The sequence below is a fragment of the Brassica napus genome, unplaced genomic scaffold, assembly GCF_020379485.1.
Source record: "Brassica napus cultivar Da-Ae unplaced genomic scaffold, Da-Ae ScsIHWf_112;HRSCAF=197, whole genome shotgun sequence".
NCBI classification, from domain to species: domain Eukaryota; kingdom Viridiplantae; phylum Streptophyta; class Magnoliopsida; order Brassicales; family Brassicaceae; genus Brassica; species Brassica napus.
This window is the reverse complement of record NW_026014554.1, coordinates 43574-67293: the sequence shown is the minus strand read 5'-3', so window position 1 is coordinate 67293 and position 23720 is coordinate 43574. Positions and strand designations below refer to the sequence as shown.

The 23720-nt window shown below is 35.9% G+C and overlaps 6 protein-coding genes across 7 annotated transcripts; 2 read left to right on the top strand and 4 right to left on the bottom strand.

Annotated features, from left to right (window-relative positions):
- Positions 1-5: 5 nt before the first annotated feature.
- On the top strand, positions 6-2203 carry LOC106346220 (transcription factor bHLH74-like). 2 transcript variants are annotated; one of them, XM_013785485.3, is made up of 8 exons: positions 6-696; positions 798-977; positions 1060-1125; positions 1227-1295; positions 1385-1456; positions 1549-1668; positions 1759-1846; positions 1922-2203. In XM_013785485.3, the coding sequence occupies exons 1-8, from the start codon at positions 253-255 to the stop codon at positions 1942-1944; spliced, it is 1062 nt and encodes a 353-aa protein (XP_013640939.1). In that variant the 5' UTR covers positions 6-252; the 3' UTR covers positions 1945-2203. The 2 variants fall into 2 exon arrangements, with proteins under 2 accessions (XP_013640939.1, XP_013640940.1); XM_013785486.3 differs by having other exon boundaries at positions 124-696; positions 801-977.
- Positions 2072-5191, bottom strand: LOC106346218 (branched-chain-amino-acid aminotransferase 2, chloroplastic). Its single transcript, XM_013785484.3, has 11 exons — positions 5025-5191; positions 4269-4379; positions 4110-4183; positions 3845-4019; positions 3587-3763; positions 3353-3484; positions 3011-3109; positions 2831-2947; positions 2671-2766; positions 2489-2601; positions 2072-2411 (listed from the first exon to the last, which is right to left on the bottom strand). Exons 2-11 carry the CDS (start codon positions 4332-4334, stop codon positions 2297-2299), a joined length of 1164 nt encoding a protein of 387 aa, XP_013640938.1. The 5' UTR covers positions 4335-4379; positions 5025-5191; the 3' UTR covers positions 2072-2296.
- A 929-nt stretch (positions 5192-6120) lies between these two features.
- LOC106346221 (branched-chain-amino-acid aminotransferase 1, mitochondrial) lies at positions 6121-10477 on the bottom strand. The gene is made up of 10 exons (XM_013785487.3): positions 10197-10477; positions 8867-8949; positions 7995-8169; positions 7740-7916; positions 7388-7519; positions 7210-7308; positions 7009-7125; positions 6830-6925; positions 6480-6592; positions 6121-6382 (listed from the first exon to the last, which is right to left on the bottom strand). Exons 1-10 carry the CDS (start codon positions 10248-10250, stop codon positions 6268-6270), a joined length of 1161 nt encoding a protein of 386 aa, XP_013640941.1. The 5' UTR covers positions 10251-10477; the 3' UTR covers positions 6121-6267.
- A 1695-nt stretch (positions 10478-12172) lies between these two features.
- On the bottom strand, positions 12173-14884 carry LOC125596080 (ergosterol biosynthetic protein 28). The gene is made up of 3 exons (XM_048771381.1): positions 14456-14884; positions 12613-12819; positions 12173-12490 (listed from the first exon to the last, which is right to left on the bottom strand). The coding sequence occupies exons 1-3, from the start codon at positions 14568-14570 to the stop codon at positions 12423-12425; spliced, it is 390 nt and encodes a 129-aa protein (XP_048627338.1). The 5' UTR covers positions 14571-14884; the 3' UTR covers positions 12173-12422.
- A 1955-nt stretch (positions 14885-16839) lies between these two features.
- On the top strand, positions 16840-19144 carry LOC125596083. The gene is made up of 2 exons (XM_048771383.1): positions 16840-17777; positions 18071-19144. The coding sequence occupies exons 1-2, from the start codon at positions 17161-17163 to the stop codon at positions 18810-18812; spliced, it is 1359 nt and encodes a 452-aa protein (XP_048627340.1). The 5' UTR covers positions 16840-17160; the 3' UTR covers positions 18813-19144.
- Positions 19145-19769: 625 nt separating this feature from the next.
- On the bottom strand, positions 19770-23065 carry LOC125596082 (amino acid permease 8). Its single transcript, XM_048771382.1, has 6 exons — positions 22522-23065; positions 21722-21815; positions 21421-21635; positions 21182-21324; positions 20585-20812; positions 19770-20326 (listed from the first exon to the last, which is right to left on the bottom strand). Exons 1-6 carry the CDS (start codon positions 22874-22876, stop codon positions 19901-19903), a joined length of 1461 nt encoding a protein of 486 aa, XP_048627339.1. The 5' UTR covers positions 22877-23065; the 3' UTR covers positions 19770-19900.
- Positions 23066-23720: the final 655 nt, after the last annotated feature.

Here is a 23720-nt window from a genome sequence, read left to right as displayed (position 1 = left end):
TTGCTCTCTTTCACACTCTTAAAAGCGAATCTCCTTTTTTTTCTTTTGGTAAGCTCCTGTGAGCTGAACTTAGCTAAATCCATTGCTTATTACCACTTTATGCTCTGAAAGTTCTCAGCTTTCTTTGTCTATTGTTGTTCTCTTTAGTTACTTTCTTCCTTTGACTTGAGAACGAATAAGCATTTTATCCTAAGAGAGTTCTCTTTCCTTAACTTGCAAAGAAGCAAACTTTGTTTAGAAGTGGGTTTTGAAATGGGTGGAGAGAGCAATGAAGGTGAGATGGGGTTAAACCATGGAGATGATCAAAGTGGGATCTCAAGAGTTGGAATGCCTTTGTATGCAAAGTCAGATCCTTTCTTCTCTTCTGCAGATTGGGATCCAGCTGTCAGTGTTGGTGGCTTCTCTAGCTCTCACTACCCTTCAATGGGGATGGACAATCCAGGGATGAGTTGCTTCCCTCATTACCACCAACCCGGTTCTGGTTCTGGCTATCATGACATGCCTGCTAGTCTTCTTCCTTTTGGTGATTGTGGTGGTGGTGGTGGTGGTCACTTTCTTGGTTCAGACAAGAAAGGGGAAAGTGTTGGAAGATTAGTCATAGCTGGAGATGGTCATCAGGTTTCAGATGATGTTGTTCTTGGTGGTTCCTCAAACAGAAAAAGAAGGCAACCAGAAGCTGAATCACAATGGAACAAGGTGAGTTTTGGTTTGGTAGCAATAGGTTCAAAGTTTGATAAAAAAAGACAAAAGCTTTTGATGTGGTTTGTGCTGAGACAAGTGAGTGTTGTTTAAATTAGCAGAAAGCTGTGGAGGAATTTCAAGAAGAGCCTCAGAGTCAGAAGAAACAGAAAAATGATCAGAGTAAAGAGAAGATGAACAAAGAGAGCTCACAGAGTGAAGAAGCACCTAAAGAAAACTACATTCATATGAGGGCAAGGAGAGGTCAAGCTACTAATAGTCACAGTCTTGCAGAAAGGGTAATGACTCTTTTGATATTTGTCTTCCTGCTGCTAATCACTGGTTCTGAAAAGTTTGCTGTTTTACGTTTGGTGTTTGAAGGTTAGAAGAGAAAAGATAAGTGAAAGGATGAGACTGCTTCAAGAGCTTGTTCCGGGATGTAACAAGGTACTTGGAGTTAAAATGTGGCTTTTAGCAGTTTTAACTTCCTTTGATTTCCTGAGTAAATTTTAGCTGAGAGTCTTTTTGTGGTTGGTGGTTGACTCTAGATCACTGGTAAAGCGGTTATGCTTGATGAAATCATCAACTATGTTCAGTCATTGCAACAGCAGGTTGAGGTAAGAAACTCTTCCTTTAACGATTCTTGAAACGCTTAAGAGTTTTGGTTCTGATGTTTCTGTGTCACACTTGCTTTCATTTTCTCCAGTTTTTGTCTATGAAACTCTCGACCGTGAATCCAGAACTCAACATTGATATAGACAGGATTCTTGCTAAAGATGTAAGAAGCTCAGAACCTCCTCCCAAAACTTCACAATGAATAATAGTTTGCAAGTTATGAATTAGTACTAAAGCTAGATTTTCTACGTTCAGCTTCTGCAGTCAAGAGACAGGAACACTCCTACGCTCGGTCTGAATCCTTTCGCCCGTTTTCAAGGGACGATACCGAACATTTCTACCACCACAGCTCCACAATACAACTCATTACCTCAGGCAAGCAACAGCAGAAACAACACATCATGCTTTTGTCACCAATTTAGATTCTCTTACACATTTCTTCTTTTTTTTAATCTCATCTTGTAGACAACACTAGAGAGTGAACTACAAAGCCTCTACCAAATGGGGTTCGTCTCAAATCCATCGACTATGTCTAGTTTCTCACCTAATAATGGTACACAAACTTGCTTCTCTCCATCTCTCTGTCTCTTCCTTATGTGTCTTTATTGATAGTTTCTTCTTGCCTTAGGTCCATTGAAACCAGAGCTTTAGTACTTACAAGGATAAGTTCAAAGGAAAATTTGAAGAGAGAAAGAGTTTGTATAGAAGAAGGCTTTGGCCTTGAGTATCATATCTGTTCTTCCATGTTATTATTCTTTCTTTAAAAAAAAAACAAGAATGATTTGGATTCTCAGTTGTTGTTTTTTCTTTCTCAACCAAGAATGCATTTATTAAAATATGGAATCCGAATACATTGTTTTTACATTATCCAAGTGAATATGACAATATATTAATATTTAATTTTATTATACATTTACACAGTCTTCTTCATTGTTGTGTATACACATCTTGATAAAATGCAGAGTGAATCTCTCTTTGTAGTAATGGTTTGAGAACTGGTTTCTCAGTTGATGCATGTAACCCATCCCTTGGTATCTTCAATGGTTCCTGTCTGAATACCGACAAGGACCGACCGCAGTTTCTGGCAGACAGATTCATCCCCAGTTTCATACCTTATTCTGAATGTTTCAGAAAGATTATTATTACATCAGGCCAAATCTTTGTTTAAAGCCATTGTGAGTTTTTTTTTTGTTACCTTTTGTCCTGATATGTTATAGTGCCCACAGGAGCTACTCCTACAGCAGTTCCAGTGCAGAAAACTTCATCTGCATCCATTACTTCATCCACATGAACTGCCTTCTCTACTACCTGATCATATCCCAAGCGTGAGATACTTATCTGAGTTTATTATTGTTGTTTCTTCTGAGTTTTTTTTACCTTGTAACCTTGATCACTTGCGATCTCCATCACACTCTTCCTTGTAATCCCCTCTAGGATAGTTCCATTAGTGGCAGGAGTTGAGATTGTCCGACCCTGAAGTAGTGATATTAGGAAAGATACAGCAAAATAGAGTTCACAGTATATGTTATATGTTTACCTTTACAACAAAGACGTTGCAAGAAGAAGCCTCCTCAAGATACTTCTTCTTTACAGCGTCTAGATAAAGAATGTCTGAAAACCCACGGCTCTTGGCTCTGCTTAGTGCTTTCAAAACCTACACCACATGGCTTATCAAAACTTGTTGTCTTTTTGAAAGTAAGTGGGTTTTTATACTTACCGGGGCATAGTTTGTGATGCTCTTGACTCCTCCAGCTCCACCAGGAGCTGCACGGACATACTCTTCCTCTACATAGAGGTTAAGAGCAGCGGTACCTTCCTATAAAACCAGTAGAGAAAAAACTCACCAATTGTTCTATTTTAAAAAATAAATAAATACCAGAAGCTCGTAATCCCCTAAGCCCGAAACTACAACATCTAATATTAGTTTCGTCCCAACGGTCACTTGAACTGAAGCGCAATGGCCATAGTCCTTTCCAGTTGAGCTAACGACCCCTAGTCACCAATCGTTCTATATCACTAAAGAAAAGCTTAAAAAGAAAGGATATGTATATAAAGATACCTTGAAGTAGTTACCAACAGGAGATGCATAGATAATGAATGTATATTCAGGTGCAGGTGCTAAACCAAGAACTGGACCACTTCCCATCAACAGAGGTCTAATGTACAAAGACCCTTTCCCTGAAGGAGGAACCTAACCAAAGTCCAAAACACACACACAAACTCACTCACATCCTCAAAAGAAACCTTTTCACAGAATGATTATATGTTTGTTTACAAAGAAAGCGTTTTGTACCCAACGTTTGTTTGCAAAAGCGGTTTGTTTAACTGCATCAACAAACTGATCAACAGAAGGAGAAGGCATGAGCATCCGTTCAGCTCCAAGCTGCATTCGGACAGCGTTGTGATCAGGTCGAAACAAAAGAAGCTTCCCGTTCTCTTTCCTGTATACTTTTGTACCTTCATATATCGCCTGTGAATAGTCCACTGATTAGTAGATAGTTAAGAAAAAAAAATCAAGAAACGTTTGTGGTTACAAGAATATACTCTTTACCTGTCCATAGTTCAAGACTCCAGCAGAAGGACTTAGCTGAATATTACCAAAGCGGCTAAGTTCACCTTTTGTGAACTCACCGTCTTTTGAGCATTTCATGACGTACATGTAATCAGCTGGAGTTAGACCAAACCCGAGATTATCCCAATCCATATCAGCATACTCATTATCATCTCTACATAAAAAAAATAGAAACAAGGATTGTGAAAACAGAGATTTTCTAATGTAATGGTAAAGTCTTTATATGAGTTGGATGCAAACTTACTGATAAGTAGGTTTCTTACGTTCTTCTTGCAACGCTGATGCAGCTTGTGCGTTGTACTTAGAAAAAGATTGTAGCTGAAAAAAATAAAAATAAATAAAGACATTAAACAAATATATTTGCATCTGAGATGTTGAGTTTTGTCTGGATAAGACTTTATACCGTGCGAATATGTACATGAAGAGGTAACACCAGACTTTTGCGCAGAGATGAGATTGTTTTGTTCATCTTCACAATCACAGAGCCTTTGTCTTTGGTGGTGAAAAGATGATTCTGTTGATCCAATAAAGTGGAAACAAAGATAAAGAGAGAAAGTTTTTTTTTTTTAAATGATTTTTACCAAAAAAGAAAAGGTGAAGAAACCACCAAGAACAGTGTTAAATTAAGTATCCAACACGTAAGTAATTGCGAAGCTTATGTGAAGTGTGTCTGCTTTTATCTGGAAAACGTTTGTGATTTGTTTTATTTTCTTATTTTTTCCAAAGTGGTGGACATTGGTAGTAAGAGTTCTTATCTTGTTTTTTTTTGTGTGTTTATTATGACTTTTTTTTTCTTTGCTTTGTCACTTGTGTTTATCTACCTGATAAGATCCATTTCTAGATCCAGACGTCTCTCTCTGAAACTAGAGTTTTAACGAAATTAACGGAGCTTTGTTCTTGTTTCGTTTTAATGGTGGTAAGTGAAGGATGAAAGAAAAGAAAAATATGTGGTGTATCTTCAAACGAGAAAATCCTATTTTTGAATTGTTTACAAGTGATTAATTAGCCTATTATAATTCTCGATCCAATGATAATAATTAGCTTTTGTATGTTGTATATGGAGGGATCATTTAGTAGTCAAAACACTCATTAATTGCGTTGTCTGGATTGTTATTTGGCCCCGTTTCTTTTGTGCACATACAGTAGTAAAATAGATTACCTTCAAAAGACAAAATTTCGATTACAGTTTCCTTGATGGGAGCTCCAAAGATTAGGAGGGGAGGGGGAACTTGAGAAGTGATAGCCACGTCAGATGCAGATGTTTTTGTCGGATAAACAACCTCCGTTCGTTGTGTCCTCTCCACATCATTCGTCTTTCCAACGTCTTCGTCCATTACCATTTGTATATTCAACCTTTTTATAGCCCGTAGAATTTTCAAATGGTTCAGTGTTTTATACTATATAATATGATTATGAATTGGGAGATAAATACGAAAGCTAGTGGAGACTGAGAGCCACGTCAGAGAAATAGCCTTTTTCTACGTCACGTGTCCCTGTCCATATAGTGGTGGTATCAAAAATGTCTTCGACTCACCCCTTCGTTTACTTTTCATAAGATCCTATTTTCTTTGACAAAACATTTGAATCCTATTTGTCATATCTAATCAAAGAAACTAACAGGAAGTTTACAAAAAAAGTTCGACAAACTTAGCGTTCGACAAACCAAAAAAAAAAGGGTGAAAACGTAGAATTACGTTTAAGTGGGTATGATTCAAAGGTGATTAGACATGTCTCACGAAAAGTTGAATATGTTTAAGAAAATATTTTGTGAACAAAAAAAATAAGTTTAAGAAATATTCACCAAGAAGACCTTAATTCATGAAAGGCTGTAGGCTTGTTGGTCTTCAACGTTGATGATAACTTTAGGGCATGATTAATTTCGATCTATTAATTGAGGTTTTTAATTTATGATTTGACATTTTTCGGTTAAAAAATGATTTTTATATTTTTTATTTAAAAAACAGTTCTTAACTTTTCTTAGTTAAAATTTAAGAAAAACTAAGAATCGTCTTATCTTAATTAAAAGATTGGGGTTAATCATGGTCTTATTGTTTCTTCGCAGGCTCTTCCAAAAAAGTCAGTGTATTCTTGGAATGGCAAATTGTGATCAATCAAAACCGGCGCAAATTGTAAGGGTTTCTGAACGTTAATGGCTTTTAATTGGGCCGTTCCTGGTCTATTTAGGCTTTTCAATTACAGGATTTTGGGCCGCGTTTTGGCGACATCAAATGTTTGCAGTTATTACATCCAAAAGGTAAGCCGAGGTAATTTATCTGATACTATTGTACCTTATAAAATGAAGGGATGCACGAAATGTGACAACAACCATTTTGAGAGTTCCAAATCTTTGGATACATCAAAGAGTGAGTGCAACATAACAATTGATTTATTTTTCTCTGAAATTAATCTATCTCCAACACCCAATTCTTAGTGTCTTGGATAGAACCAGTTTGTATTCCGACAAGAATAGATCGAAGTTGCTGCGTTACAAGCCCATCTCCAACTTTGTACTCAGTCCTGCAGATAAATTAATAGATAAGTGTATAATTATAAGCATCTACATATGTACATATATATACTATAGTCATCATGTATGTGAAGAAGAAGAAGAGACCTGGTGTTCTGATACGTGATGCTCCCAACAGAAGCAACTCCGGTAGCAGTTCCAGTGCAGAAAACTTCTTCTGCTTCCTTCAGTTCTTCTACCGGAACTACTCGTTCTTCCACCTGTACATTACAGAACAGAAGAGTTGCAACAAAGTAGGAAACAGAGAAGTAGACACACTGTTTCTTTGATTCCAAGTAAGTTTTCTGTGATTAACTGTATTTATTTGATTTATTATTTACATTACTTAAGTCAAAATCTATGTTTGATTGTGTAAAACTACATTAAATAAACTGAAACTGAGTGTTTAGGTGCTCTGTTTTACCTTAAGAGGAACAAAGCTGTGGAATGAAACTAACCTTGTAACCAAGATCAATAGCAATTTCGATTACGCTCTTTCGTGTGATCCCTCCAAGAATCGTCCCGGTTGTAGCTGGAGTCACTATTGTATTCCCCTGAAAAAGACTCAGGAAACTTCAAATTTTTACATTACAAAAGAAGCATTCAACTTGTTTCTTACAAAAGAGTTTCCTCTTACCTTTACAAGGAATATATTAGAAGCAGAAACTTCCTCTATGTTCTTCTTAGTTTCTGCGTCCAGATACAATACATCGGAAAACCCTCTCGCTTTCGCTCTTCTCATCACTTCAAGCACCTTTTTTATTACAGTTTATTACCACAACACAAGACTCACTCACTTTAGTACTTGAAACCATGACTTGATAGTGTTTTAACTTACTGGACCGTAATTAGAAATGGCCTTAACGCCACCACTCCCTCCAATATACGCGCGTGGAATCACCTCCTCAACGTAGAGATCCAGTGCTGATGTACCTTCCTGTACAAGCAATCAAATTCAAAATCAAGATTGATCTTTTGCTTGAAAAACGAAGAAAAAGATCTTTGACAGCACTGACTTTAAAATAGTTTTGAACAGGAGAACCAAACACAAGAAACGTAAACTCTGATGCTGCAGACAAACCCAAGCTTGCTCCACTTCCAAACAACAATGGTCTGAGATACAAGGAGCCTTTTCCAGGAGGAGGAACCTAATGCAAAAAAAGCTTGACATTTAAGACAACAAAACCAAAGATATGTAAATTGAAATATTGAAATATAACCTTCAAAATATAAGAAATAATTTGCATAAACACATACTTCTCCAAATTTATATTAAAATATATTTTTTTCCACAATCTTATTAAATTATCTATAACCCTAAAATCTCATGACCGATATGAGGATAAAAACAAATATTGAATGTTTTACCCAGCGTCTGTTTGCAAGAACAGTCTGCTTAACACCTTCAATAAATTGTTGAACAGAGGGAGAATGCATACACATTCTCTCTGCTCCTTTCTTCATACGCATCGCATTTAACTCTGGACGAAAGAGAAGAACCCTACCATTTTCTCCTCTGTACGCTTTCATCCCCTCGATTAGTCCCTGCAAAATCCACCAGAAAATTTGCTTATTATGTGATGAATTATTGTGAGTTTTTGGGACGTGTTTTGAAGCTTTTGCCTGGCCGTAGTTGAGAATTCCAGCAGCAGGGTTGAGCTCGATGTTGCCGTAACGGCTAAGGCAACCTTGTTCGAAGTTTCCTTCTCCGGAACTTCTGGTGGCAAACATGTAATCTGTCCGTACAAGACTGAATCCGAGGTTGTCCCAATCCACATCAGCATACTCTTCATCCTCACTGCGAGATAAGTTACTTTTTGGCTAGTAAATATTCTTTTTATTTCTTTAAACATCAAAAGTAAACGTATATAAAAATAAGTTGCAAACAATATCTTTTCCTTTTATCATGTCACATTTAAGTTTAAAAATGACTATATATTTTGACATATTGAATTACTATTTTATGCATTGTACAACTATAAATCGCAACTGCACGTAGTAGAATAATCTTAGACTTTAAACCAAACACAACCTTGGATTTAAGTTTTTTTTTTTTTGTTGCAAACTTTAATTCTTAGTCCTTCTGAAAGAGTGGGTTGAACTTTAAGCCTTTAACTATTGAACCAATGACACTGATGACCGGGTAGCTTGAGGTCACACAAAATTCAATTTAACTAGGAGAGTACACTTTTAGCATCTAATTTTTGCCTTTTACTTTATGTTATTTTTCTCTTATTTATTACTCAATCTTTTTATGTTTCATGATATAAATATTTTGAATGATAATTTTTGTTTCAAAATATAAGTGATTTCACATTTCTAAATAATTTTTATATTTATTGGATATAGTGTGATCAATCAAATTATATAAACTTATTTATGGTTGGTGCAGTTATATCTAATTATATATTAAATAATATTAGAAAAATACTGATAATTTTTTGTAATCTTTGTATTTTTAGGACAAACGTTGTTGCATTCGAATTGGTAATTACCGTCCTGTCCCCACCATCTCCGAGACATGTTCTTCTACAACAGAAACTGCTGCCTTAGTCCCATGCATACGAAATCCACAGATCTGTATTGTTTCATTTACATATCAAACGCGCGCGTGAGCGTAAAGGAAACCAAATCTCTTTTTAATTACTAGAAAACTTAAATACAAATTGCAAAATATGTTGTAGTTGTTTCCTTCTTGTATAGAAAAGAAGATATAGAATCCTTTTTGTTTTGTTAAAGGTTAATAAGAGTATAACGTTTTTTATTCGACGATCGTACAAACGTTTTTTTAAAGTAAAAGTACAAACGCTAGAGAGATAAAACAAAATTGTTGAAGATTCAGATAAGCAGCGAAGAGCCATGAAGAATGTTGTATGAGCTTTGTATGCACCAAACTGAAACTCTTAAGATAAATGTTATTGTATGATTCTATTTTCAGAGGTTATAGAAAATGAATGATGAGCTTGTGCATACTCAGAAGAAAATATTCGAGAAACTACAAATTAAGAGGGAGAGAGAAGAGAAGAGTAGAGGCAATTACAACTATGTTTACTGCTACTAGTACTTGTATTTATAGTAGCTTTGTGAAACCATAACTTTTCTTTACCCTTACCACCAAAGTACCGTGAAAGATATGTCGTGAACTTGTGCTTTGGTCTAGATGGTATTCAGTTTAAGGCAATAACGAGCTTATGAATTTTTTTATAAATAATTTGATATTCGGTTTAAACTTTATTAGAGAATAAAAATAATTTATCATGATAGTTTTGAATTGGTATATATATATATATATATATTAATAAGTAACTTTGAGATAATTATGTATGTATATACGGGCGAAACACTTAATATATATATTAAGCAAAAAAAAATATATTTTATAAAGCAAAAAGATAATTTATATATATATATTGGTTGTTATCCAAAAAAGAAAATTCTTAATCATAAAAATTAAAATAAAAAACATAGGCAAAACGTTTAGTAGAAAAAGTATTTTTTTTTTCTTTTTTTATATGTTCAAATAAAATTTCACGAGACTAAAGTCGTGTAGTTAAACCGATATAAAACCATACTTTGGATCTCATTTGAATATCCAAAAAGAAAATCCATCCGTGTGTTATACTTCCGGTTTAAAGATTAGTGTGAACTCTTCCATAGACCATGAATACCCCGTAAAAAAACAAAGACAACGTTTTCCATCTGTAATTTGTCTCTTTCCATATTGTCGTGATATCAAAAGAACAGTAAGGTCTTTTTGGTTCTGTATACTCTTCTTTTTTATACAGGAAGGAAACAACAACAAAATAATTTGATATTGATACAAACCTTAGAGAGATAAGAGAAAGCTGTTGAAGATTGAGATAAGCAGCGAAGAGCCATGACAAATGTTGTATGAGCTTGTTGTTCACCAAACTGAAACTCTTAAGATAAATTGTTTTTGTACGATTCTATTTTTTAGAGGTTATAGAAAAAGAATAATGAGCTTGTGCTGACATTGAAGAAAATATTCGTGATACTACAAAGAGGGAGAGAGAAGAGAAGACATGAACATTGGTATAAATATAGAGAGAGTAGAGGACAATAGAGAAATTTACAACTATAACGTTTAGTGCTATTAGTACTTGTATTTATACTAACTTTGTGAAACCACTTTTCTTTACCATTACCACCAATGTACCTTAGAAAGATATGTCGTGAACTTGTGCTTTGGTCTGGATGGTATTCAATTTGTTGTCCTAACAGCGAGAAACTGAAAAAGTGTGGTTACAGTTGAGCCTTGACTCTATCATGTCACGTAAAATATCAATGGGGAACTAAATGTATACCAACTTTTAGTTCCTTTCATCAATTAAATGTGTTTATTTTCATATTCTATTTTTGATAATGCTATATACTACTGAGGCCATCCAATTTATATTCTTGTCTCTTCATTTTCGATACAATATTGTCGAAAGTTTGCATATATGGGTGGTTGCAAGAGTTCGCCAATTTTGAATATCTACACGGTAGATGCAGAGAAGTTGGACAAGTATGAGATTGTAGGTGGTATGTATCCTTCGCGATGCTCTTATTAGTAACATTTACTCAACTAACGGATGATATTTTTTGATCCACTGCCTGCGATTACTTAAGAGATTTTTCTTTAAAAGTTGGATATTTGGAGGTTTAGCATTTGATTAATTTGTATGACTGATACTTTTGAACTATAGCTAATTGTATAATCTAGTAATTAATAATCAAACTACAGATCCGATGTATTATACTACTGATTTGACAAGATCCACTATACAAGTTATTTACTTAATAAGAAATATTAGTATGTGATTTAACCTAAGCATACTAAAATTAGCGAAGTTTGGTGAGATGACTGAAAAGGATGTGAGATACGAAAATGAAATATTTTGATACATATAAACTTTGCGTGTCAACTTGTAAAATTGATTTTGTAAAACCATCCAAAACTTAATTTCCTTTGCTATAGCTGATGTGAGGATGTTTAACTATCTCTTGCCTTTGTAATCCTTGAATTTAAATTTAATGAAAGTTGTGTTCCAAAAAACCATCCAAATCATTTATCCATCTGTTAACCTCTTAGCTAAACCCATATATTTTTATTTTATTTTCACAACCGTTGTAAATTCGTGGACCAATATATCTAGGCTGTGATTGGTATTCAGTGGAGTAAAAATGAAAAAAAGAAGTTGAAGAATGGAAAAAAGAAAAGAAAAATAGGCTGAAAACAAAGAAAAATAGGCTGAAAACAAGTTTTGCTTAATTGGGTAAAAGTAGAGTAACTTAGCAGAAATATATCTTACTCTACTTTATTATCGCTAAGAAGTACTTTCAAATCACACTTTAAATATTTATGAATTATGTATAGTACTGTCTTGACTTGGGTTTTGAAGCATTTGAGTTCTTTGGGGGCTGCAAGTAACGAATAATAATGAAGAGAAATCATTATAGTAAATTCATCTTGCGCAAGACATACGAAGATAAGGGCATGTATCTTACCACTGTCTATATAGTCTATACGACAGAAAATGCATTCTCAACTCTACTTATCAAGTGTGTGTATAAATTCAAAGATCTACAAAGTCTTTGAATGCCCTATCAGAAAAAACAAAAAAAAACAACAACAACAAAGTTCTTCACATAATTACTCTCCCAACTAACAACTTCCACTGTGTAACAACCTCTAAACTTGATGCTAGTTTTAGAGGAACCGTTCAAAGATTTATCGCTCACAATACCATTCAGGCTAGTGTTCATCCTCATAATACCATTAGTCATTCATGCTCAAATTTGAAAAAAAAAAGTCAATTCAGCTGTAGCAGATGTCATACAATACATGATTGAAAAATTTGAGTCAGGTTTATTAGAAGATAACAAGTCCTACAAGTCTCCTTGAGACTATCAAAGATAGGAAGATGAAATATATAGATCACAACAGCTCTAGGAATCCGAGCAAAAAGCCGGAGATGATTCCAACTCTTAAAAAAGTTTCAAAGAAGAAAGACCCAGTTACATGTCTTCTTGAAAAGAAAAAAAAAGTCAAGAAAGTTTGGAGTGCGGTTGTTCAAGGGAATTCCACTCCCAGAGCATCCACACAATCGACGTGCCTGTTACATACATCAAAAATAAACGCAGTATTGGGATCATTCACACAATGAACGCAACCTACATTAACTGATTGAATACAAGAGTGGGTGATGTAATGTCTGGTGATTTCCACAAGCCATACCTGCGAAGAAGGCCACGGTTGAGAGATTGGCGACGGTCATTGTATGGTAGAAGAGGTACTCAGTCAGGAAATGGCCTAAGGCGTAGATGAATGAGAGAAAGGTAGCCAAGTATAACGGTTTATTTTCGGGGTTGAATGCACAAAGAAAGCAGAGAGTGCATGTCAAGAGTGTCCATACTCCGAACGTACGTCCATGTACTTCACTCACTGCAAAACAGTTAAAACAGAAGAAAGAACATCTTGAGTCATGAGGACGGGACTATTACTGTAAACCATAAGGAGCCATAGGAAGCCTAAAGTTAGAGACTTCAACTATGTGAATCAGTCTTTTCTGGATAAATAAACTTTTTTTGTTTCCTCAGATGATGCAAAATTGTTACTATATTTTTTTTGTTACAAGAAACAATAAACTAAACACTTGGGTGACCTTACTTACAATCACATGAAAACAATGTTCCGTAACACAATCCCTTTGCAGAAATCATGCATCACAAATTACAAAGGAAACGACACACATCAAGTTGCTTCTGTTCTAATATATCTACAGCATCAGATACACTTCACTTGGTCATTGATTTACTTCAACAGTATTTTAAGAAAAAGTGCATACTTATCCCACAAGAAAAAAATGATTGTGCATTGGATTATGTACTGTGATCAAAACCAACCAATTCTATATCTAAATACTTCCCTCCTTCCTGATTTATAGGCATGGTGGTCCACTTCCTACCAAAGTTGCATCCTCAAGGAATTGTACAAGAGTTAATAACATTGCTTATCTTTCTCGGATATGTTGCTTTCGTTTACTACTAGTCTCTCTTTTCCTACATATTCTGTCTAAAAAAACCCAAAGCACTAAGCATGCGTCATATGAAACTGAACCTTTCCCATAGTCGCAAGAGATTCAATGAACATGATCCACTGAGAAATATAGACCTGACACAAAGATTCTTGTCTATAAATTTACTACCTCGGTTAAACTCTTTGATTTATTAAGAATCCTGCAACTTTGCATAGATCTAACAGATTTAAAACAGCTATCATACTCAACCATTGAAATCAATATAGCTTCCTAAAAGATGGAATACATTTATCAGGTCACAAACAAAGATAAGCTATAATAAATTTATATAATCTCAACTTGCAAGGAAGACCAATCTTGAAGACATAAAAAAAAAAAGGAAGCCATAATGATCAAGAAATATAAAAAACACACATGACACCGCCTTTTAGACTAAAGGATAAAATACACTCTTTGCTCGAGCCCTGAAGCTAATGGTGAATCTGAGCATGTGTTGCTTTCAATCCAAACTACCTCAACTTTGCAATCAAAGGAACATGAACAAGCAAAAGAAAAGCAGCTACAAAGATCATGCATAAAGTTCAAAGAATCCAAAACAGGCTTTCCTTATTAGTTGACTTGTGAACTTCAAAACCATTGACCCAACAATGCAATGTACTAGCTAGCTCTTCACTAATTTTCAATGTAGTAAAAATTAGGGATCATCCCAAATTGGATCCGTATTGGAAGACACAATGCCTTCCTCTGCCTAAGTCACAGAAACCGAAAAAACCTAAACTTTCACAGCACAAATCAGACCCACGATAACGTGACAGTATCATTTCTCCTTGAAACAATAAACGCACCTCCATAGCCACTAGTGACCAAGTATGACTAGAATCTCAAGAGACTAAGCAAGTCAATTTGATACAAGTATCTGTAGATTCTTATGTGAACATCACCTACTAAGATCAAAAGACATTGAAAGTTCAACTAAATCTAAACACGAAATCGACTGAGAAGAATTATATAATGGAGATTAAAAGGGAGGGAGAACAGAACTGGTGGTCTGAGAGAAGACGGCGAGACGAAGAGCCCAAATGTTGAAGAAACCGAACCAAACCGCAGCTAACCTCAGCGAACCAACCACCATTAACCAATACCCTAACGCCTTCATCTTCGTTTTCGCTTCACTTCCTTTGCTGCTTGCCGTGTCTTTGATCCTCAGATGTGCTTCTCTCTTTCTTCTGTTTTATTCCCTTTTTTTAAAAAATGTTTTTTCATTATTTTATTTTGAAGAACAAACAAATAATTTATATCTTTTTAACACTAAACCATTCGAGAATTATAGAAGGTTGTAATAAAAATCTAAAAACACTAAACCGTCGAGAGACAAGTCTCCTCTAGAGACAGTAGCCGGCAGCAATAGAGACAAAGACAAACGACATTACAAACAAGGATTAAGGATCCAGTAGAGAGCAAATCTAGATCAAACAAATAACTTATGCTTGTGTGGCTCTCTTTATCTATGCTCTCCTCTTGTATGCTTTGGTAAAAATCTTACATATTTATTATCTCATCATCTTCCAAAGAACCATAACACCGTTGTTTGCAAGATCACTAGACCAGTTATTTCCTTATGAAACATAATAGAAATATGAAGTAGCAGCCACTACTCTTCAAACATTCAGTGAGTTGAGTTCTCACTGAATTTGAAGTTACATTCTCTACACCATTATTAGTAATATCTGTCTGCGAGGCGAGAACTACATCATATATGTCAATATCTCGTGTTTTGCTTATGTATGAAAAATACATGGTTATAGATTTTTACTACATGCATACAATATAATGTTATGGTCAGTATAAGGAGTTCACGTTGTTCATGTAACACATGAGAGAAAAATGATAACACACCACAAGGACTTCTTGTTCTCTCGGTCATTTTGAAAAAATAATTTTGAATCGGAACTTTTCCACAGAAACTTATGAATTTTTGAAATTTCTAACGTGTTTACACTTCCGAGGAAACCGTCCTTTTAAAAAATCACATCAAATAAGTCAGTCACACTTTTATTCGACTGCAAAGGTAAACTCCTCGTTCTTTTCTTAAACAAATTGCTGAGCTTCTTCTTCTTCCATTTTTATAATCATTCAGTATATTTTTAATAATATATGGATTAAAGTAGTATAGTAGTAATTGTTTGGGGATTGGGCGAGAGATATGCGTGCACGTTTACGATTACACTAGATTCAATTAACTATTTATTGGTTAGATTAGTTTATTACTTTATGCTGAACGAGGATCGTGGATGATAGCTGGATTTTGCTCCCTTGTTTTCTTCTTTTCAATATAGTAACATCTAGGGTTATAGACTCAGTCACTCAAGAGGACAAAGGCATTCTTTTTGTTTATAACTGTGCTTCAACAGCAAACTACGTTTAACTATTAACTATTTTTGCTATGGTGTTTTATCCAGTATTTAATTTGATTTTTGATTTGCATTTGAGTTGAGCCTTGGATGAGTTGAGAGTTAACGAACGACATTGGTTTGGACGTTCATTGGTGCGGCCCATAACAACAAAACAAACATATAAAAAAAGCTATGTGACTGACACAAAAACGTGAGCTCCGCATAGAGGCCGAAAGATTCCCCCGATCAATGCACAAAGAGCCGCGAACGTACACGTAAGCCATTAAGGGTGCTTTCGTAAAATTAAAAGAAGTGGGGGCCCACATTTTGTGTGGTTGGTAACTCACTGATCAGGTAGAGAGAGAAAGTCAAGACTCAGAGAGAGAGAGAGAGAGACGACACCGGCGTCAACCTCTAGTCCTAGCTGGCATCTCTTGCCAGCCTGTTCCCAGCTGTGCTCCAATGCCTTTTCTCTCTACCCCTCAACTAACTCTATATTTCGAATTTACCCTTTTATTCGTACACATTTAAAACTCAAAGAAATTGTTTAAAACTTTAAAAGAAAATTTGCAAAACAAGTGTCACATTATAGCAATGTTAGCTACTCGACATCAGTTTTTTTTATTTGTTAAAATTTAGCCCGATTTTAGGCTGCTTATCAAACATTTTAAAGGAGATAATTAAAGTTATGCCCTAATCCCAATCTTTTTACGAATATAATAATAAAATTTGTGTTATTTGATTTTATGTGTGTATATAATCATAAATTTACAATGCAAATGTACAAGTAAATGTGTCTGTTAAAACTTAGAAGTATATATTTAATACCTTGGATTGGCATAAGTAAAATTGCATTCAAAAATTTACATAATACTTTTATCAAAGAATTATGATCATAATTTTTATTATTGATAATTTTTTTTTGTTATTACTCTGACCTAGTTTGCTATTTGAGAGGCAAGATGGTGTAATTTCTCTCTTTCAATAAAATGGGGTCAAAATAGTAAAGAAATAAATCCGGGGCTAATCTTTATATGTTCAGAGAGAGCAAGGACGTATTGAACAATTCAGAAAAAAATAAAAGGAAAGAAAGGAGGGAATGCAAAAAATGGAAAAAATGTATTTCGAGCTTCCTTCTTGCCCCACTTAAGAACCAGAGGCAATACAAAAAGCGAAGAAGACAAACAGCGTTCGCTGGTGGTTAGGTCGTTAAACTCCAGCGGCGCCATTAAAACGCTGCGTTTTATTCGTCACCTTCGTTTTTCTTTTGTCTAATTCTCTACTGTCCATGTTAATGTCTCTCTCCCTAAACCCTTAGTCTTCCTCTCTCTCTCTCTCTCTCCTTCGCCCTAAATGGATCCTTGTCCTTTCATCCGCCTCACGATCAACAACCTAGCTCTGAAGGCTCCTCAAGCGGCGAAGACGTCGAGCTCCGTCGTGCACCCCTCTCCATCCACCTCTTTCTGCAAAATCAAACTCAAAAACTTCCCGCCGCAGACCGCAGCCATCCCCTACATTCCCTTGGAAGCCACGCAGTTCCCGGAGATCCAAACCCTAGCCGCCACGTTCCACCTCAGCAGCTCCGACGTCGCCCGCTTATCCTCCAGATCCATCTTCGCCTCCAAGCCGTGCCTCAAGATCTTCATCTACACGGGAAGAGCCGGAGGAGCGTGCGGCGTGAATCCCGGCCGTCACGTGGCGGAAGTCTCCGTGCCGCTGGATCTAGCCGGCGCGCAGGGGAAGCAGTGCGTGTTCCATAACGGGTGGATATCGGTGGGGAAAGGGGCGGGGAAAGAGTCGTCGTTTCATCTGAATGTGAAGGCGGAGCCTGATCCTAGGTTCGTGTTTCAGTTCGAGGGGGAGCCTGAGTGTAGTCCTCAGGTGGTTCAGATTCAAGGGAGTATCAGACAACCGGTTTTCACTTGCAAATTTAGTTGTCGGAACACCGGCGATCGTACGATGAGATCGAGGTTAGTTTCCCGACCAATCAAAATCAATCTTACCAAATTTGTCGGAAATTGAGTTTTTTTTTTTAAATCGCTTTTTAAAAAATTTAAACTTATTTATTTTCCCCCGAGGAATCAAATCAAATCGAAATGCGCTTTAACATAAGATCGAACGCCATAGATTATTGTTATCACATTCCTGGATCTATTGAAAACTTTACTCTTTAGGATATTTAGTATAAAACTTTACTCTTTGTGATATTAAATTACTTTTTTTTTTTTAACTTACTATTTGTATATGTTTCTTTATTGATTAGATCGTTGCCGCCGGAGACGAGCGTTCCACGGAGCTGGTTAAACTCGTTCGGGAGCGAGAGAGAACGTCCCGGGAAAGAGCGAAAAGGATGGTCCATAACGGTCCATGATTTGTCAGGTTCTCCAGTGGCTATGGCGTCTATTGTTACCCCCTTCGTGGCATCTCCTGGAAGTGACCGTGTCAGCCGGTCAAACCCCGGTTCTTGGCTCATCCTCCGTCCCGGGGACGGCACGTGGAAGCCGTGGGGGAGACTAGAGGCGTGGAGGGAACGAGGTGGAGCCACCGACGGGCTCGGCTACAGGTTCGAGCTCATCCCAGACGGATCAAGCGGCGCGGGAATCGTGCTCACGGAGTCGAGTATTAGTTCCCACAGAGGTGGCAAGTTCTCGATCGAGCTGGGGTCGTCGCCAACAGCGGGTAGCGTGAGCAGAACGAGAAGACGCAGCGGTGGAAGCAGCGGAGGTACGTCGCCGGCGAGTAGTCCGAGAGGAGGGAGCGGGGACTATGGATACGGGCTGTGGTTGGGGAGTGGGTATAAAGGGTTTGTGATGTCAGCGAGTGTGGAAGGTGAAGGGAAATGTAGTAAGCCGTGTGTGGAGGTTAGTGTGCAGCACGTTAGCTGCATGGAGGATGCAGCTGCTTACGTGGCGCTTTCTGCAGCGATTGATCTGAGTATGGATGCTTGCAGGTTGTTTAATCAGCGGATGAGGAAAGAGCTTTGCAGTGAGTCGTCACTCGGCTGAAGAAAAAAGAAATAAGGTTGAATTTTTGTTTTTTACGGTTCTGAAATTTTAGTCACAAAAAATGGCCTTGGGAGTATTTTCTTTTTGAAAAAAAATCTTCTAAAGGCGTTAACAAAATAGGATGTATATAGTGAGTTTCTTGTTTTGGAGTGTGAGGTTTCGTATTGGCTTTTCACCTTTTTTATTTTGGGTTTGGGATCTTATGAGTGAGATGAAGAGTGAGTTTCTTTGTCACTCTTCTTTTGCCTTTGATTTGGTTATGTAACTGTATAAATTAGATTAAAATCATTTTGGAATTTCTGAATGTAAAACAAACATGAGATTGTTGCTCCTTTGTTTCCTTTGTTCAACGTCCATGATATGTTCTGATAATCAACTTTAGTTGGTTACAGATGAAGTTAGTTTGGTATTGCTTGTTTGAGAAGAGGAGCATGCTACACTTGTAATCATGAAAAACGAAATGTTTGGGTTGAAAACCCATCTTCTTGACACTATCATTTTCGACACCCTTAATCTTTCATCCTTTTCAGACATTGGAACACTTGTGTAATTACGAGGCTACTTGTCTTGTTGCTAGAGATTTTTGTCTTCTGAATTCATTAATGTATATATAGAGAAACTGTGGATTCTGATTCTGGGTGGTAGAGATAACTAAGAAAAAGCATGTACGATGATGCGATGCGATTTAATGGCATGTAGTGTAGTACTGTGTTCTTTTTTTGTGCTAGGTAGTACTGTCTTTGTTTTGCAGAATTGTACTGTTTCTATCCGTGGTCATGTGGATTCCAGTTCTATTATGTTGTTAGTTATTTATTTGTATTGTAGTTGTTCAAAAAAAAGTTATTAGTATTGTCATGTGTTGTTGTGTTATAGTCACAGATGCATATGTTTCTAGTTCCCCCTTGTATTCCTAAAAATTAACGATTTTCATACGATTTACTAATAGATCCATTAGCATTTGTTTTCATCTTTATCATAAAACAAAACATAATAGCATAATACGTTTACAACATTATTCTTTAGCTAAAATACTTTGCTGGAAAGAAATAATATATAGTTCTTATCTAAAATAGATCAGCATAAGTAACTTAGTCTATACTCTCGAAAGGCTTGTATTTCTTGACATTATTGATTAGGCCAACAATGGATCCCACAGCAGCTAGGGCGGAGACAATCAAGCAAACCAGCACGAGGAGGTTCAGCGCCAACCATCTACCCGAATACTTCTTAACCTTTGTCTGAGCAATGTGCATTGCCACAGGAAAATAAACTGTTAACGGCCAGAACGCAAGTGCCCCAAGCAAACCCAAGATGGAGTTGAAGAAGGGGAATATCATTGCAATAAATGTTGTCAAAATCACATAGTTTGTCCTCCACACCAGCCTGAAGAAGTTGACACGAAATTTTCCGAGCAATGGTATCTTCAACGAGTATTCTTTGTTGATGAAATTGCTTTCAGGCCACTTTTTGTTACATTTGCTCTCAACAAACTGGAAAAAAGGCTGAACATATACCTGCAAATGATATTAAACTAGGATTAAGAAGATATCATTAAAATGATTATATTTTAAACCAAACTAACTCTATTTCTACTAATTTCGACTATTAATCTAAATTTCTAAAACAGAGGATAACACAAGAATATTTAAGAAGATTACAAGTGTGTTGTGATAATTAGCTGTTTTTGCTTTTTAAATGTGTGCTACGTTCTCATGTTTGTTTGTCAATGATAGGTTTACTTTAAGAGATATAATTGTTAATGCTACAATTACCTGATAGGCACCTACTAAATGGACAGCAATGCAAACATTGGCGAAAATGACGAGCCAGAAAGGTTCGTAAAACCCAAAGTCGGTAAGGAAGTCACCAGGGGATAAGTTTCCGAATGCAGCATACCCAATGCAACCACATAAGAGGTAGAAAACAGTTGTGGTTGAGACTCCAATAAGACTTGCTTTCTTCATCACTTTGTTCTCTGGTGGGCTTGATCTCAATGTGTCCTGCAACAAAGAAAAAAAATAAAAACATATTTGAGCTTCAGTATCTTTAGAGCTTCACATATATAATTAAAAAATCCATCAAGCCTTTTTGTAGATGCATGCCTACTAGGCTAATACTCTAGTTGATAGTAACATCTTATCTTCAAGGTAAATGCCACCTTCTTCTTTATCCCTTTTTGGTGAAAGAGAGAATAGAAGTGGTAGTAGATCCATATTCTCTAACTAATATATCCATAATCGGTAGTTAGAGATTACTTCTAAGAGCAAAAAAAAAACATTAATAGATCCATACACTAACTAATACATCATATATATGACTACTATGTAAATGCAAATATTCAAAGAACGATAGAAGAAAGTAGTACATACCTGTATCTCAATGAGAATAGTGGTGTAAGCGTACGAAAACGCAATATCCCCAACCGCTTGAAACGCTTTCCACACTTTATCAGACGCAGATACGTCCACTCCTATCACCGTACCTGTCAGTGTTGTCTTACCAACCTTCCCACCTTCCACATAATTATACCACTTCCACCGTTAGCTCGATCGAACATTGAAGATTCATGTAAACATTTAAACGTTGAATAAAGGAAATGAAACCGTACTTGCCACTTTGGCGATGGCCAGACCGATACCAATAGATGCATAAGAGAAGGACATAACCGCGGCAATGATTGAGAGGAAAGATAGCTTGTGAAAATTAGGAATCTGACTTAGAAGAATCTGGAGGCCGCCAAATGCCACCATGTATGGATAATTCGATGCGGTACATTTCGCACCATGTCCCTTGTCATGAAAACAATTTGCTCTCCCAATCGCTCTAGCCAAAGCAACACAACACACATGTTTTAGTTACCATCACAAAAATTGTAACCGAAATAAGTTATCAGTTGTGTAACGACTTACACTAAGCTTATGGAGGCAGTGATGGTGTAACCAATAGAGACCCCAACGAGGTTTCCGTACTGTGCTAGTCCACATAGCTGCACCTTTTTACCACCTGTCGTTTTATGTTATGGAGTATTCTAAAACTTAGTTACTCTTCTAAATTACATAGGAGTCTTTGTTTTTGTCAATCAACAGCAGCGATTACACGAAGCAGGACTTAAGCATCGAAATTGTTTATTGTCATTAATCCTTTGATGTTAAAAAGTCGGATAATCTTTTGTTTTTGTGGATAAGTTTGGATCAATCTCTCATTTTGAATTCAATTTTTTTTTGGGAGGCCAACAATCAAATTTAATGATAGCATTCTTTAATGAGATAATCCTACACTAGTCAATTCAATTCATTAAGTAATTTTGGAAAGAAGATAAATTTCATAATTATTTTATCTTTTTGTAGATTTTGATAATTAACTCATATATCTTCCCAAGAAGAGCATGCAGAATTTTCAAAATAAAAAAATTTAGAACCACAAAATAATGTTCCTCAAAAGATAGGATACACTAAAAATGGTTGATTACTTTGATCTTGCAAGAAAACATTACTTTGATCTTAATTTGTTCCTGGGACCATCTTATGAAAAAAATAGGAAAAGATCAAAAATGTATCTTCACAAGAATATTTTTACCATATAATACCAAAAATTATTAATATCAGTAGACTAAATTGTTGATCAGAAACATAATTCTATATAAAACTGAAAAAATCTTGAATAATGCTGATAAAAATGATTTAAAGGATAATGGTAATAAATTGCATACCAAGGTAAGCTCGAACGACGCCCATGTACGTGTAGTTGCGTGTTCCGGTGATGGGGTCCGGCGCTCTGTAGCAATCGGCGAGCAAAGTAGACGTGTAGTAAGTGATGATGGCGAAAATCACCAAAATCATGGTTCCAGCCACCCAACCAAGCTGTGCTAATGCCCAAGCCAAAGACAACACTCCTGAGCCTATCACCGCCGTGATAATGTGCGCACTCGCCGTCAGAAACGTCCCCGTTCTCTTCTCTCGACCATCATCGTCGACGTTCTTCACAGCGGCGTTACCGGACTCAACCGCCGAGGGATTGTGGAGTGTGTCCAAGGATTTCATTGTAAGAGGGGGAGAAGGAGACATGAAAAGAGAGGAGAGTAAATGACACAAGTCTTTTGACAGTCAAGCTTGGCACATGTACAAAGTATACTGAGAGTCATATATATATATATGCACATATATCAAGGCTTATGTGGAAGGAGCATTTCTGTACGTTGAATCTTACATTCATTTTAGAGAATCTTTATTTTTGGTATTTTTTTATTTGATTATTGACCTGCTTGTGGTTCTTGCTGTGTAATTGGTTTTACTTGTTTTGGAAACCTTGAATGGCCCGTGACTGTGTAATCTCTTAAATTGTATTTAGTCATAGTTTCATAAGAAGATAATAACATTTATGACAATGAGGATACCTGAAATTAGTTGAATGATAATGAAAGAAGAAGAAAAATACTACGTTTTGTGCTTCTTTGATATGCTTCCGACGATAATTTCTGTGATAATATTTATCTAACTCTTAAAATCATATACTCCCTCTGTTTTTTAATGTTGCATATTATACATTTTTTACATATTTTAATAAAACATATTAAATTTGCATAATTTTTTGTGTTTATTTTTGTTTCATAATTTTAACCCAATAAAAATTAAGTAAGGACAATTAAGTTTTTTAAAATATGCAATTAGTTAATAAAACATGTCTTGAAAATATAAAAAATAAATATTTTTAAAACAATTTCTTTTTCTATAATATGTAATATTAAGGAACAGAGGGAGTACTAGTTAATAAATGAATTACCGCATTAAAAGAAGATTTACTTTGAAACTAAAGTAAAAACTCTATAATTAATCATGTTAGAAATATGATAGTTTATTAATTTATAGAGTTATTATTTTTTATTTATAAAAAAAATTAGAGTTATAATTT

Coding starts and splice junctions, on each gene's coding strand:
- LOC106346221 (XM_013785487.3), bottom strand. CDS start 10,250: ATGGCTCTTCGCTGCTTATCTCAATCTTCAACAGCTTTCTCTTATCTC. Junction 7,309..7,387: donor CTGTTCAAAACTATTTTAAA/GTCAGTGCTGTC, acceptor TTGCTTGTACAG/GAAGGTACATCAGCACTGGA. Junction 6,926..7,008: donor CTAATATATTCCTTGTAAAG/GTAAGAGGAAAC, acceptor AGTCTTTTTCAG/GGGAATACAATAGTGACTCC.
- LOC106346218 (XM_013785484.3), bottom strand. CDS start 4,334: ATGAACAAAACAATCTCATCTCTGCGCAAAAGTCTGGTGTTACCTCTT. Junction 4,184..4,268: donor TTCATGTACATATTCGCACG/GTATAAAGTCTT, acceptor TATTTTTTTCAG/CTACAATCTTTTTCTAAGTA. Junction 3,764..3,844: donor GAGTCTTGAACTATGGACAG/GTAAAGAGTATA, acceptor GACTATTCACAG/GCGATATATGAAGGTACAAA.
- LOC125596080 (XM_048771381.1), bottom strand. CDS start 14,570: ATGAAGGCGTTAGGGTATTGGTTAATGGTGGTTGGTTCGCTGAGGTTA. Junction 12,820..14,455: donor CGTCTTCTCTCAGACCACCA/GTTCTGTTCTCC, acceptor ACTGTTTTGCAG/TGAGTGAAGTACATGGACGT. Junction 12,491..12,612: donor AACCGTGGCCTTCTTCGCAG/GTATGGCTTGTG, acceptor TGTATGTAACAG/GCACGTCGATTGTGTGGATG.
- LOC125596083 (XM_048771383.1), top strand. CDS start 17,161: ATGGATCCTTGTCCTTTCATCCGCCTCACGATCAACAACCTAGCTCTG. Junction 17,778..18,070: donor GATCGTACGATGAGATCGAG/GTTAGTTTCCCG, acceptor TTTATTGATTAG/ATCGTTGCCGCCGGAGACGA.
- LOC106346220 (XM_013785485.3), top strand. CDS start 253: ATGGGTGGAGAGAGCAATGAAGGTGAGATGGGGTTAAACCATGGAGAT. Junction 1,669..1,758: donor AATACAACTCATTACCTCAG/GCAAGCAACAGC, acceptor CTCATCTTGTAG/ACAACACTAGAGAGTGAACT. Junction 1,847..1,921: donor TAGTTTCTCACCTAATAATG/GTACACAAACTT, acceptor TTCTTGCCTTAG/GTCCATTGAAACCAGAGCTT.
- LOC125596082 (XM_048771382.1), bottom strand. CDS start 22,876: ATGTCTCCTTCTCCCCCTCTTACAATGAAATCCTTGGACACACTCCAC. Junction 21,816..22,521: donor CGTCGTTCGAGCTTACCTTG/GTATGCAATTTA, acceptor ATAAAACGACAG/GTGGTAAAAAGGTGCAGCTA. Junction 20,813..21,181: donor CTATTCTCATTGAGATACAG/GTATGTACTACT, acceptor TCTTTGTTGCAG/GACACATTGAGATCAAGCCC.